The sequence below is a fragment of the Babylonia areolata genome, chromosome 10 (genome assembly GCF_041734735.1).
Source record: "Babylonia areolata isolate BAREFJ2019XMU chromosome 10, ASM4173473v1, whole genome shotgun sequence".
Taxonomy (NCBI): Eukaryota; Metazoa; Mollusca; class Gastropoda; order Neogastropoda; family Buccinidae; genus Babylonia; species Babylonia areolata.
In genome coordinates, this window is record NC_134885.1 from 37,682,858 (window position 1) to 37,699,062 (window position 16,205).

At 43.4% G+C, this 16,205-nt stretch overlaps 1 protein-coding gene across 1 annotated transcript in view; it reads right to left on the reverse strand.

Annotated features, from left to right (window-relative positions):
* LOC143286347 (uncharacterized) overlaps positions 1 to 15,789 on the reverse strand; it is a 21,780-nt gene extending 5,991 nt beyond the window's left edge. The window contains exons 1-3 of the mRNA XM_076593889.1: positions 15,657 to 15,789; positions 11,482 to 12,616; positions 9,841 to 9,978 (exon numbers count right to left, since the gene is read on the reverse strand). Coding sequence (XP_076450004.1) covers positions 9,841 to 9,978; positions 11,482 to 12,597 — 1,254 coding nt within the window. The 5' untranslated portion in view covers positions 12,598 to 12,616; positions 15,657 to 15,789. The remainder of the gene's footprint in view (positions 1 to 9,840; positions 9,979 to 11,481; positions 12,617 to 15,656) is intronic.
* Between the last annotated feature and the right edge of the window lie 416 nt (positions 15,790 to 16,205).

Below are 16,205 nucleotides of genomic sequence, written 5' to 3' on the forward strand. Positions count from 1 at the left end.
ATATACATTGCTAGATCCAAAACTGACTATAACAGCAAAGTTTTTATTTTCATAGTTACAAACACGCATGCAAGCATGAACGCATGCATGCATGCACGCGCGTGCATGCGCGCACCCACACACACACACACACACTTCCTCTCTTACAAATGCACCATGACAATTTAAACAAAACAAAACAAACAAAAAAATTCATAGGACTTTTTAGGAGTGGTGACAAAGGAGTGTGGCTGAGATCTAATAAAGTCGAAAATGACTCCAATACTGATGTCCAACAACTGCAGATAACAAACCAAAATGGAATCAAAGAGGAGGAACGCCAAGAACCTAGAAAGGCTGAGGTAGTATGGTCACCAAAAAAGGCTGAGGAAGTATGGTCACTGCAGTCACCAATAAAGGTGAGATAGTATGGCCACTGCAGTCACCAATAAAGGTGAGATAGTATGGCCACTGCAGTCACCAAGAAAGATGAGATAGTATGGCCACTGCAGTCACCAATAAAGGTGAGATAGTATGGTCACTGCAGTCACCAATAAAGGTGAGGTAGTATGGCCACTGCAGTCACCAATAAAGGTGAGATAGTATGGCCACTGCATTCACCAATAAAGGTGAGATAGTATGGCCACTGCAGTCACCAATAAAGGTGAGATAGTATGGCCACTGCAGTCACCAATAAAGGTGAGATAGTATGGCCACTGCAGTCACCAATAAAGGTGAGATAGTATGGCCACTGAAGTCACCAAGAAAGGCTGAGGTAGTATGGCCACCGCAGTCACCAAGAAAGATGAGGTAGTATGGCCACTGCAGTCACCAAGAAAGATGAGGTAGTATGGCCACCGCAGTCACCAAGAAAGATGAGATAGTATGGCCACTGCAGTCACCAATAAAGGTGAGATAGTATGGTCACTGCAGTCACCAATAAAGGTGAGATAGTATGGCCACTGCAGTCACCAATAAAGGTGAGATAGTATGGCCACTGCAGTCACCAATAAAGGTGAGATAGTATGGCCACTGCAGTCACCAATAAAGGTGAGATAGTATGGCCACTGAAGTCACCAAGAAAGGCTGAGGTAGTATGGCCACCGCAGTCACCAAGAAAGATGAGGTAGTATGGCCACTGCAGTCACCAAGAAAGATGAGGTAGTATGGCCACCGCAGTCACCAAGAAAGATGAGGTAGTATGGCCACTGCAATCACCAAGAAAGATGAGGTAGTATGGCCACTGCAGTCACCAAGAAAGGCTGAGGCCGCGCTGTTTGCCCGAAAGCTTTTAGTTGGGCCAGTGTTCTCTGCTAAAAATAGTAACATGAAACCGGCGTAGCTAAACACCCGCGCGGTACACCGCGCGAGCACGGAGGGTAATGCCAAGCCGGCCTCTTGTCTGTGCTTCACACACGCGCGCAGACAGGCCGAGCTTGATGCAGGGGCAGCAGGGACTTCCGCGCGACGGTACTCTTGAGAGGCATTAGTCTTGAGACCAAGCTAAAGGTCTACAGAGCATTAGTTCTCCCCACACTACTGTACGCCTGCGAAACTTGGACAGTGTACCAACGACATGCCAAGAAGCTGAACCACTTCCACACAACATGCCTCAGGAAGCTACTGAACATCAAGTGGCAAGACAGGACCCCAGACACAGAGGTGCTCGCAAAAGCCACCCTTCCCAGCATCTTCACCATCCTGATGCAGTCCCAGCTTCGCTGGGCTGGACACGTGGCGCGTATGCCAGACCATCGGCTGCCCAAAAGGTTCTTCTATGGCAAGCTGCAACAAGGGAAGAGATCACACAGAGGTCAGAAGAAGCGCTTCAGAGATACTCTGAAAGTCTCTCTGAAAGCGTTTGATATCAACCCTGACTCCTGGGAGGAATCTGCAGTGGACCGTGACAAATGGCGCGCTGCTGTGCACAAAGGCGCCAAGTTGTGCGAGGCCAACAGGACTGCTGCAGCTGTTCAGAAGAGGCAGGCCAGAAAGTCACGGGCAAACAAGCTCCCTGACAATGGTATGCCTGTGTTTGTCTGCCCCAACTGTCAGCGAACATTTCGTGCGCAGATTGGACTATTCAGCCATCTGCGCATTCACAGATAGATTCATGAGCATCCTCCCCCCCACCCCACCACCACCCTCCCCCAATCCCCCAGCTGGATGACAACGATGGTCATCATCGATCTCGATGGACACACCACCACTCTTGAGATAACTGCTATTTATTAATGTTACACTGCCCACACACACGAAAGATGGAAACTGGCAACAATTCAACTGTGTGAAGGGAGCTATTCAAAATGAAACGTAAAACGCACAAAACGTTGGTTTCTAAAACAGGCAGAAATAAGAGAGAGAAAAATGAACAGTATAAATCCACTTCCTCTTCACATTAAGCACTTGAATAACGGAAGTTATCTATTGGTAGAAAAGTTGTTGTTTTTTTATATATAAAAAAACAAACAAACAAAAACAAGTGAGTTTCAAGCACTTCTCACATTTTTAACATATTATGAACAATTTCCACATTTTGAATACAATGTCAGGAAAAAAGCAAACAGTGAAATGAACTAAACACACACACACATACACACACAGAGAGAAAGAGATGGTGGGATGGGTTTTACAACAATTAAATGAGTTCTGAGTTCTCTCTCCCTCTCTCTCTCCCTCCCTCCCTCTCTCTCTCTCTCACACACACAAACACCATAAACAGGCACGCATCGCGCGCACACACACACACACTCTCTCTCTCTCTCTCTCTCTCTCTTTCACATAATGGCAAATGGGCAGAATAACAAACAAAATCTCAGACAATGAAAAAAGAAAGGAAGTGGATGGAGACAGAGAGTTGAGCAGTGTCAGACTGTGTGAGGGTGGAAACACCACAGCACACACTGTGACACACACACACACACATACACACTGTGAGACACACACACACATACACACTGTGACACACACACACACCTACACACTGTGACACACACACACACAAACATACACACTGTGACACACACACACACACACACACACACACACACACACACACACACGGTCTGCCTGCAACATGCTTCTAATATGTTGTGCATGCAACATGCATTATTGATAAACAAACAAAAATACGTTTACACCTCCCCCCCCCCCCCCCCCGCCCAAACACACACTTTTACATAATGTTAAATGAAAAGAATGACAAAAATTGTGATAACATGAAAAAAGAAAGAAAATGGATAGACTGGGATAGGGAGGCGAGCAGTGTCAGATTGTGTGAGGGTGGAAAAACCACAACACACACACACACACACACACACACACACACACATGATCTGTCTGCAACATGCTTCTAATATGTTATGCATGTAACATGCATTATTGATAATCAGACTTCTTCTTCTTCTTCTGCGTTCACTCGTATGCACACGAGTGGGCTTTTACGTGTATGACCGTTTTTACCCCGCCATGTAGGCAGCCATACTCCGTTTTCGGGGGTGTGCATGCTGGGTATGTTCTTGTTTCCATAACCCACCGAACGCTGACATGGATTACAGGATCTTTAACGTGCGTATTTGATCTTCTGCTTGCATATACACACGAAGGGGGTTCAGGCACTAGCAGGTCTGCACATATGTTGACCTGGGAGATCGTAAAAATCTCCACCCTTTACCCACCAGGCGCCGTCACCGTGATTCGAACCCGGGACCCTCAGATTGAAAGTCCAACGCTTTAACCACTCAGACCAAAATGCATTCATACACACACACACACACACACACACACACACACACACACACATACATGATCTGCCTGCAACATGCTTCTAATATGTTATGCATGTAACATGCATAATTGATAATCAGACCAAAATGCATTCACACACACACACACACACACACACACACACACACATACACACACACATGCTTGTACTCACCAATGGTGAAATGAATGTCTTCTGATTCCAACAATCAACAGACAACTGCTGCCACATCACACACTGATCACTATATATGTTGACATGATACTCCACAGGTGCATGGTCAAGAATGCAGATTAGGACAAGCTATTGTCCATTAGCATTATCTGACTAACATGCTTGTTTTTTCTTTCTTTTGTTCTTTGCACATGTCATGGGATCTGAGATAATACATTTCAACACAAAGAAATGTTTTTCACTCCCTTGCAGTTCTGCAGTGTTGGCTTCTCATTCAAACATAATCAGTTGCCACAGTGGTGCAGTTCTCAGGCAATAAAAGGAAATAAAAAGAGTTATGTACAGTAATAGGAACAACCAACACAGTGTTAATCACAGTTACAAGGCAACGTGGAGCTATGTACACTTAGAGGAATCAAATACTAAATTGTGTTCATTTACAAGAATGAATCAGACACAGCGCTATGTATCATTGTATGGTAGCAAGAATGAAATAAGCATGGACCTATAGATAGTAACCAGAATGAAACAGACATGCAGTTATGTGCAATATCAATGAGAAAAAAATACCTGATGAAGATTTTATGAGAATAAAAGAGACATTGAGAACTCGAGGATACTTTTTTCCACCCACCCATCCACACACACACACATGCATTATGTACAATTTCAAACAGAAAAAAACACCTGATATGAAGACGAGTTATGAGAATAAATCAGACTTTGATTGCGAACTCAATGTTACTTTTTCAATATATATTGAGACACACACACACACACACACACACTGTATTGCTTGTAATGTTAGGTAGTCATGCTACACTTTTCTTTCTTTCTTTAATACCTTGTCTTCTATTTTTCTGGGGGCCAGATGGAAAAACAGGTGATTAACCTTACTTTGTTGCACTGAATAAATATCATTTTGCCTTGCCTTGACACATTCCTAAGTGGACGAAGAAAGTCAAGTGATTATTTTCAGTTGATGACAATCTATTCAATCACTCTTTCTATCTTCTCTTCTTTTGGACTGTGTCATGCAGTTTGGGGGATGCCAGGGTCCACTGATCTTTCATCACTTTTTTAAGTCTCTCATTATGTTCTTTTATGGCCCATGAATTGCGCTTCAGCTGATTGACAGTGGCATGCATTCCTTCTCCTCCCTGCTCTCCATGTAAGGCCAGTCCAAACCCCCACTTCCTTATCCACTCCACACAATGCTCTTCAACAATGTGCTGTTTTGGTGTGACACTTGCGCAATGACTGAAGTATGACCTGAACACACTCATGTATGTTTTGATGGCCTCTTCAATCTCACCAAGTTCATTTCTGCAGATCAGCTTTTTTGATGATACAAGTTGATGCACCATGGAAAAGTGCTGATTCAGCATGAGGTATTTCCTTCTGATTGCAGTGGCAACTTGGTGAACTTCATGATCATCAGTCAGTTCATATGCTCTCCTTTCTATACTCTCACAAATATCAGTGAATACCATTGGTTGCAAATATTTATTGCAGTGATTGCCAACAAATATACCACTGAAGTAGGCCTGTCTGCCAATGTTGTATTTGTTCAGCACCTGCTCTATTCTGTCTACAACTGGTCCCTCATGTTTCCTGAAAGGTTGAAGGCCTCTCAAGGAAGGGGTCTTTGTTTTCTGTCTGTCACAGAGGCGCTTCACCTGCCTGACAGCTTTTCTGAATCCTACACTTGTGCCTTTCAGTGATGGATTTTCCTCTTTAGCTAGAGCACATGCTATCCTTTTATCCAGGTCATAGCACTCATCTTCCAAAAGGTCATTGTGCTTTTTCACAATTCCTAAAAGGATGTGAAGGTAGGGTGGAGCCACACGATTCACCTTCATGTCCCAGACATTGGGAAGAACATTTCTGAAATTCTTTGCATCTTCTTTCCTTCCACCTGTTTCTCTGAACCTGGCATGGTCTCTTCTTATGCTTTTCAGAGTTCTGATGTTCTCACTGCTGTCTTTGGCTTCTACAATGCAAATCAGGAAGCAATTCTCTTTAGCATTTGGGTGTTCAACATTTCCAACAGACAGAACTAGTTTGAAGCTGCCACCTCCATGATCTCCTCCAATCTTTATCCAAATTTCATCTTGAGGAATGGTGTGATTGTGCCATGTCAGCTTGTTCATTTCTTCATATTGGTTCAGCAGATTGGAGACAAACGTTGGTAAGTCTGCCACACGTGCAACATATCTTGCCTTCACTATGTCTCTGTTTGTCAACTGATCATTAAATATTAGTCTAAGTTGGCTGACGTGGATTTCTCCACACAATAGCTCCTGTTGAAATTCTCTCTCTTTTTGTTCAGTTTCAAATGTTATCCCTAATTTTCTAGTCTGCTTCTTTAGCATCCTCAGTTTTGTCAGCTCAGTGATAATGTGGTTCTGAGTTTCACTGCCTGCATGGAATCAATGTGTCCCTTCCCACACCCAGCAACTTCCAGTATTTCTGTCCGTTTCCTTTTCTTTGTGAATCGCAGCTCTGTGCTTTGCTGCTTTACCAAGTCAGCCTCTGAAGAACCCGAAGTTTCTTTCCGAATACTATTCAGCTGATTCATTCTTTTTTCCCTTGTTGGAGTACTGGCAATGGCTGAAGGTTTTCTAGGTATGGTGATTTTTTTTTTTTTTAGCACGAGTGGCTGACCCCCTGTTTTACAAACCACAGTCTGTTTATCACTTGACTCTGCCATTGTTTTACGAACGAAGAGGGTCATATATTTTTTTACAATATCTGTCAGTTCCAGTGATCTTTGCACCTGTTCAAATGGACGTACTTGTTTTGTGTTGTCAGTCTGAGATGACCTGTCTTTCACTGTTGCGTTTGAATGCAGTTTAGTTGCCTGTTCTGTTTGCTTTCCATTCACCATGTCCTTAGACTTATCTGTGTCACTTATGCCAATTTCACTGCTACCACTGGCACTCTTCTGTAGCCTACGATCATCTAGATATTCACGAAGACACCTTACTACAGGTTTCACATGAGGTGTCGAAGGCACTTCTGGCTCAAACTGTGAGTTTGAATCAGTGACACTGCTGTCACATAATCTTTCATTTATGCTGCCATTACAGATGTTCTCACTGACATCAATGACATTCTCAGTCTCACTGCTGCTGCTGATACTACTGTTATCAGAAACTGTGTCACTGACTGTGCTGTCATTAATATTTTTGTTTGCACTGGAAATGCTGCTTTCACAAGCTTTGTCACTGGCAAAACTGAAATCTGTGTGACAAACACTTTCATCTGTGTCAGTGACATTGCTGTTGACAACTGTGTCATTTACAGTGACAGCAGTGAGACTGCTGTTGCAGACATTCTCATGTGCTGCAGTCATGGTGTTGGCACAAGCCTTATCTACAACATTGTCAGTGTTGTCAAGAAGCTCAACTGTGTCACTTGTACTACCATCAGCCACACACACCTCTCTTGAACTGACTGGAAAGTTCTGATTTGTAGATGTCAGTTTCTGGGATTTTTTAACACGTTTGAATGGTTTGGACCTCTCCAGAAAGGCATGACATACAGAACAATCAGCTTCTCCAATTGTGGGGTCAAACTGTGTCCATACACTGTGTGTGCTTTCAATCTGCTCTTTTACTGTGTGTAGAACACCTTGTGATGGAACTGCAGTTTTTTGTATATTCTTCAAACGCCAATAACATTTGCTACACAATGTATCAGAAATTACAAGTCTGTACAACTGTTGCAATTCTGATGCATACGTTTTGCAAAGATACACAGGCTGTTTACTTTTAATTTGTCTTGTTATGCTGACACATATTCTGCATAAGGAGTTCAGTCTGAGCATGTGGCTACTTTCTGTGTGTTGAAGTGATGCCATGCTGCACACACACACACACACACACACACACACACACACACGAGAGAGAGAGAGAGAGAGAGAGAGATCGAGTGAGAGGAGAGAGGAAGAGGGAGAGTGGTTACACAGAATTAAGTAATGCACGTTAACTACAGTTAGTACAAAATAAACTATTTGTGAGAGAATTGGAACTTGAATAATGCTTCAGTTAAGCAATGTGGAAATAGGTCACACATGAACAAACCGCGTTCTGCGGACGGCAATGTATCCTTGCGTGCTGAATCGCCCTTACTGTGGCTGGCACCACCTATGATTCACACCATGCGCAGGGCGCCACGCAAGCTGAACCTTGACCTCTACGAAATGGCGCACGCTTTGATTTTCGCTAAAATTAACAGAATTTATACCTCTTTATGTGCAGGATAATATTATAACTCGAAAATCAAATTTTGACTACAAAGAGATGAGACACCAAATATAAATCTGCAGAACTTAGCACATTAAACGTTGTGTCCTTCAGTCACAAATCACTTGCAAACATAGTCACCACGTGAGGATTTTTTCACTTTTCACACATGCCACAGAGCGTCACTTTCAACGCAGGCATTGAGTGTTAAGTCCTGGATTCCAACACAGTGTTGAAACTCGAAATATTTGATCACCTACTCACAAAGTTTACACACCCAGGTACTTGAATGCATCAAGGTATAATCACCACAGAAGCTCGTTTTCCGCAAAAACGGGTAATATAATCAGATGTCAGTGAAAAAATACAATGAATGTCCTGCTGTAAGCATGGAAGCGCTGTACTCTGCCACTGACCAGATGTCTGGAACCAACCCGCACTGCGTGCGCGCGGCAACCAGTGCAAAGGTACTGGCTAATTTTAGTACTCTGCTGCCTCAGCAACTAAGTTCTGTGAAAACTAAATGGCTAGGTTTCTGTAGGCAGCGAACAGCCGTGGAGGTAGTATGGCCACTGTAATCACCAAGAAAGGCTGAGGTAGTATGTCCACTGCAATCACCAAGAAAGATGAGGTAGTATGGCCACTGCAGTCACCAAGAAAGATGAGGTAGTATGGCCACTGCAGTCACCAAGAAAGATGAGGTAGTATGGCCACTGCAGTCACCAAGAAAGATGAGGTAGTATGGCCACTGCAGTCACCAAGAAAGGCTGAGGTATATTAGTATGGCCACCGCAGTCACCAAGAAAGGCTGAGGTAGTATGGCCACCGCAGTCACCAAGAAAGATGAGGTAGTATGGCCACTGCAGTCACCAAGAAAGGCTGAGGTATATTAGTATGGCCACCGCAGTCACCAAGAAAGGTGAGGTAGTATGGCCACTGCAATCACCAAGAAAAGTGAGGTAGTATGGCCACGGCAGTCACCAAGAAAGGTGAGGTAGTATGGCCACTGCAATCACCAAGAAAGATGAGGTAGTATGGCCACTGCAATCACCAAGAAAGGCGAGGTAGTATGGTCACTGCAGTCACCAAGAAAGACGAGGTAGTATGGCCACTGCAATCACCCATAACCAAGAAAGGCAGAGACAGTTCTTGCTTGTGTCAGCAGCAGATGGTTTCCTTGCAAACTGGTGAGGAAGTTTTAGCTTGGGGAGGGGGGAAGGGGTTGGGATTGTCATCGTTTTGGACACCCGTGTACTCAGAGTATGATCTCCTCCACCAACTCCCTCCACCAACCACACCCCATCCACCCAGCTATTCTCCACCCTACACTGCTCCCCCTTGACAAGAGATGTCCCAGACCACAGCAGACTTGGTGAGAAGAACATGTTACCGTAAAGTTCGGTCTATAAGCCGCAACTTTTTCTCATGGTACTCAGTCTGCCAGAGATGACAACAGTCCATAGTCTGAAGGGTGACAGACTTTCCACCTCCACCTTACTGGGCACTGTTTGTTTTTCTTGTTGCATCATGGGGTTTCCCTCACTGGTCATGACTCAAGACTGATGCTCATCACAGCAAATTAAGCAATAACCTGGGGAACATTCAGAAATGTCTGAGAAGATGATTAACCTTCGCAATCATAAAATAAAAGGGAAAAAAAACAGAACCTACCTCATACAACACATTAATGTCCAATGGGTCACGTGACAGCACGATACCGTTGCGTATATCATTTGATTTGGATGCTGTGCGGTTGTTGTTGCTTAACGTTACAGCGGTTCCATGGTTGTCGTGGAAAACAAAGTCCACCTGCAACACAGACAAGCACATTTCACCACACAATAAAAAGTGAGTTCAGCAACACACACAAAATGTCAAACCTGAAATGTTATTCTCCCTTCCATTGTTCTGCAAACAATTAAACAATTACAAATCAGATGTGTGTAGCTGTACAACAAGGTTATTTCCATATCAGGCCTGACCCGAATATCAACCACAATACAAAAACTGCACAACATCCCAAACCTACATAACATAATCAAAAATAATGTCCATAAATTCACTCACCCTTAAATTACACTTAAAACAACTCAAGTCATATTCATCCTTCAAGATTAACAATCACAAAACTGAACATTTCTTTTTCAGCTCCATCTCCTGTAGCATTTCAGTTACATTACTACATTACTCCCAAGCTGCTCACTCCAAGTCCCCTATAAACAGCCACAACGGAGTTCGTCTGTCAAAGTCCCAGCATTGACAGTCCACAGGGAACCATCAATGTTAGGTCATAAGGAGGCCAAACACCAGAGGAGACCCTGCACTGCTGCTGAGTTATTTTGGTGGTGTTCAGTTGTGCCTGTTCTGATTTAATGCACTTAGGACACCACCTAATAACCCTCCTACTGACGACAATAATGACTTAGTCACAAAGCCAGACTGAGTAAGCGTTCCCCTCGCCATCACCATCCCTCCGTGACAATCCCCCATGAATCTGCCAACACTGAAGACCTTGACAGGACTCACCCAAAGCACCCACCAGCGGAGACCCTGCACTGCTTCCAAGTCACTCCAGTGGTGTTCAATAGCGCCTGTCCTGATTCATCACGGGCAAGACATCACCTACTATGTCCCCTAATGACAATAATCAATCAGTTGTGGAGCCAAACTGGGTGAACTGGCTGGTTTATGCATTGTTTGCCTTCCACAACGCAAACTCTTTCATACAATATTCCTGTCCTGATGCATTTTTCTCCCATTCATGCATCCTCATAATCATCTGTTCCTTTTGGTTTCCAGTACATTTAATCATAGGGGTTTTTTTCTTCATAAAGGCCACCCCATCCCCGCATCAAACCTTTGTTAATCTCGATTAATTGAGATATGTTTGCTTAACTTCGAACAAATAAAAACATTATATGAAGCTTGAATGAATGGATTTTGTTTTCCATAGTCGTCTTGTTTTTGTTTTGCTAAAATTTATGTCAGGTAATTAAACAATGGTAAACAGTGCCAAATAAAGATGTGGACAGCTTGAAAATTCTCCTCAAAAACAATAATTAATGAAGGTGTTTGACACATTTAACACTTCTCACACTGAAGTTTGCTGGTGGTTCCTCTACACAAGTGATGATACACTATTCTTGTTTTTAAAAAATGCCCCCCTTTTCTTTCACAGACAAAAAAAAAAAAAAAAAAAAAAAGCCAAAGAAGAAACAAAACATATATGTTAATAAGGAATACTAATTATGTTGATTGTGGCAGTTACAAGAATGATACATACTCCTAACTGCTCAAAATAAAAATAAATACCTTGTTAGCTTTGATTCTGGCTGTCATAACCTTGACATCACCCAGTTTTGCTAGCTCTTGCTTGATCTGGGCCACAGCTTTTGAATTCTTGACAAACTTGAAAGTAGAAACAGCCTTTGCATCATCTGGCAAGGTTGTGCGGAAGTCAAGGTTATCCACATGTTTCTCCATCGTCTGTGACATAGCAGTGACCACCTGGTGATTCCTCGTCCCTTCCACTCGCTCTGTCACATGTCTGTGAGTTGTCAGCTTGGTCTGTCTTTGCAGTAAAGTGTTCCTCCCCTCCTTCACCGCCTCCCGCACATCAGAGCGAGTGTTTACCACCTGTTCTTTCAGACGACTACAGTTCTCATTGACCATGGCAACAAGCTCGTCGTTCATTTCCTGTATCTCTGAAATGGCAGCCTCTGCATACTTCTCTGTGTCATGCAGGTGCTGATCCAGTTTGTCAATGGCTTTGTTGAGGTCAGCCTCCCCTTCAGTCAGTCTGGTTCTCAGTTGTTTGAGCAAGGCTTTGGACTCCTCTGTTTTCTCCCCCTGCTCCTTCACTTCTGAGCAGTTTCTGTGCTTGGAGGTGGCACACAGAAAACATATGCATTCTTTGTGTGTTGAGCAGAAGAGTCTGGCAGTCTCTTCAGGATGGGATGAGCACGGGGAAGACTGATTCGCTGCCAGTTTCTCTGCCGTCAGTTTGGAAAGGTCCTCCACTGTGTGGTGTTTTGAGACAGAAAGCTTCCCGTGAACCTTTTTACAAGGCTGGCAAAGCATGTCATTGCACGTTAGGCACATGGATGTTGCTGCCACATCCTCACAAACGCAGCAGTTGTGCTGTTTGTTGAGGACTCTGTCTGCCTCAATTGCCAGCTCCATAGCAAGGTCTGTGGGAAACCTGCTGACCACATCTTCCAAGCTTTCAGGCTGCTGGTCACTGGATTTCACAATGACATCCTGGCACAGAGGACAGCGAGCCTTGTGCTGTTTTTTCATCAAGGTCAGGAGACATTTATGACAAAGAAGATGGCCGCACGGTAAAACTTTAGGGATTTTAAAAAGTTCATTGCAGATACTGCACTCCTGGTTGCAGGGTTCTGGAGGCCCAGCATCTGCAGATGCCATTGTGAAGTGGGACTACAACCTGCAAATCATAAATCACAAATCATCATATTAGATCAAGTGCAATCACTCTCTGTGAGCCTAAGTACAACTCTACCATGCAGTATCTATCTTATTTAGTTTTGTATTTTTGGAGTTTAGTGTAAATCCTCCATGCTTGGTTGTTTAGTACCACAGCTCCCATTCCATGACCTTCTTTGAATACAAGAACTGATGACCTTTCAAAGGTTGGTACAATAAGAACCTCTCCTGGTTTAACAGATGTTAGATCCAGTTTTGAAATGCTGCCATGATCATTCATGCCAGTCATGCAGAGAAGCCAACCCCTGTCCAGCCTCCTCCTGAACAATCAGGAAATTTAGTAGGAACATTTTGAATTTGGTAGGAACACTTGGACTTGCCAAAATGGAGGGCATGCTGCACAGACATTTTTCAATGTACATTTGGTGAAACTTTTGTTCCCACCACTGCTTCTGTAACGATGACGCATCTGTGGCACTGTGTTGCTTCCCTGGTCTTCGTTCGTCTTGTTTCTTGTAATCGGAATTCATGGCTGACTTCTCTGTTTCAAGCCATTTGTTCATTTCTTGCACTCCATAGCTTAATCCACCTCGCACAGACACTGACAGAGAAACAACTTAATTCAGCCACGTTCTCTCTTGTTCAGGGAAACAATTAAGCTGATTGGTCCACTCAATGCTGTTTCAATGTAAACACGCACGAGATCAGCTGAGCATCGAATCATCATGTGAGACTAAGGTCAGTCATGACTGCTCTGGCCTCTTGATTTATAGGTCTAGAGCGTCTGGGTAACGTTATGACAGGAAAGCATGCGACCATACTATGTAGTCGAACGTGAACTCGGAACAATTTTGATGTTGGCATAACGTCGAAACAAACTGCAATAAAGTGTAACAAAATACGGTGAAATCTAACAGTCAGCATCTTTGGTCATGCTTTGACTGGTGAAGATACTTTGGTCATGCTTTGAGAGGTGCATGTAACTTTCTTTATAACCCTCACTATTGTCATAATGAAGAGGTAAAAGTGAACACACACACACACACACACACTCACACAAGCACACACACACACACACACTCACACACACACAAGCACACACACACACACACACACACACACAAGCACGCACACACACAAGCACACACACACACACTCTCTCTCTCTCTCTCTCACATTTCCCCTTACCAAGCCTGACATAACTTTTCATTGATGAGATCTATTATTCAAACATCAGTCTGAATTTCTATTGTGTTATCATTCAATATTTGCTGATTTTATAAAGTACTTTCCCCTGCTCTGCTGCTTCGCCTCCTCTGTCATATATGTTGACTGAATCACCTGATGTGAGTTATCTTTCTTTCTACTTCTGCTTCTTCAATAATAAATTATCCTCAACATGTTCACTTTCTGATTAACCTTTTCCTTTCAAAGTCGATATATATCATTCATGATGCAGAAAATAGTGCTTTTGAACATGTTTGCTTTTTGCAAGGATATTGAGTCAGACTATAAGGTCATGATCATTAAAAATAAGTTAGTAAGCTGAAGCATGTTAAGATCTTATCATGCTATGCCTTCCTTAAATGCACATGATAAGACTATCTAAAATAATCTCTTTTTGGTGGGAAGGGGAGGGGGGGTGAGGAGGGGGGAGGGGTGGGCAGCAAAACACCACAACCAGCCATTTCTCTCAGAATGGTAATGGTTGATTCATGTGTTGTGGGTGGCCACAGAATTCTAACACAGTTGATGAAATCTGATGACACACGCCATTAAGAGAACCTGCAATGTCTTGTCAGAACAATCAAAATGGTGAATAACTTGAAATACAATCGCTGAAATGTTTCACCATCATTAAAAAATTTTTTTTTTAAATACAACAAATCATGTTTTCATTCAGTTCAATTTAATGTACTAAAATGGATAGGCTGACACCTTGACATACATTTAGTAAATAAGGAAATATGTTGAGTCACAGCCCACTTTCTGTTTAGCTCTGCCAACAGACACTACAGTATTAGTCTGTATATATAGAAATTAGTGTCTACGCCCTGCCTTTGCACTTCTTCTTCCACGTGACGACCAACATCAGTATGCTGATGGACGCTGTCATTTTGTGAGAGGTTGCTGTTTGGTGTGATTTAACTGGGCTACTGAGGGATGTGCTGTTGGTTGAGAGGGGAGGTGGGGTGCATTCTACTGGCATGTTCACGTCTCCAACTAGGCCAGTCTGGGTACCATAGTGGTTCCCAGAGTACATCCGACCGGCACATCCCTAGCCTTTACTCACCAGAAAAAGGGGGGTGGGAGTGGAGGACTTGCTGGGAAAAGGTGGGGTGGGGGCAGCTTAAGAAACTGAAAGGTTGGGGGTGAGGTGAGGGGTGAAGGGAGGAAGGTGCGGCATGTATGTGTGGGGGTGGGGGTGGGGATTGCTTTGTTGAGTCACAGGCAGGAAGCCAGTCTGGACTTGAAACAGTCCATGCAGACACTCGGCTGTGACAACTTCCTGAGGCAGTGTGTTCCAGTTCAGGATAGTGCGGACTTGCCTTCCAACACCTTCACCATGCCTTTCCACTTCCCAGCTAAATGCTTACTCCTGCCTTTGCATTTAACCCAGCATATTTTCCTCAGTGGCACAGCGTTTATGGTCGACTTTGCTTATTTCTAGTTCAAAGCAGACGTTTAATCTGCAGTCGGGGCCCCACCCATCGGAAGTGTCTCAAATCTCATGCACGTAACGTGACGTTGTCAAGTCTATGACTGGGCCCCAAGACACTTCACAACAGAAAATTAACAGACAACAGCTGTGGCTAAGAATTTGTGGCCACCAAATCACACGATTCAGAACTGCCCAACTTTGCAGTAAAATTCATATCATGAAAGTACAGCACTCGAAATCAGGACGTCACGGCCGAGCGTTCGGTGGGTGGTATTTCCGGGTATATCTTGGGAAACCAAAAGTAGGTTTCACATTTTAAGTGAGGGCCAAATTCTGAAGGAATAATACTGTAAAAATCAAACAAACAATAAACACTCACCTTGTTAAGTACGTTGAATATTAAAGAACCAAATATGATTGTATTTCAGTATCTGAAACAGCTACATATTTTCTGTTGAAAATTGGTGGCCATGATCGTCCAGCAGCAAGAAGGAAAACAAATCTAATGTCACGTGATCATTTAACGTTTGCCTTTTCACTGGTTGTGGCTGAAATTCTATCTTTTTAGCGCAACATGGAGGAAAGAAGCCCAAACAAAATTTAATTTTGTGTGTGTGTGTGTGTGTGTGTGTGTGTGTGTGTGTGTGTGTGTGTGTGTGTGTGTGTGTGTGTGTGTGTACTTCGCCACACTTAATTTTACTTGCCCAGATAATAACATTCTTCTAATTATGATTGTGATGAAAGTGTATGTGTGCATGTGTATGTATGCATGCATGTATGAATGTGTGTATGTATGCTCCCACCAAAAGCCCCCTTTATAAGCAGATGTGGTGTAGCATACTGTTATATGGATCAGTCAACAGAGGGCGGGGTGAGAAAGGGGGAGAGACGAAGAGAGAAAGACTAGAGACGGGGTAGTCTTTACCTT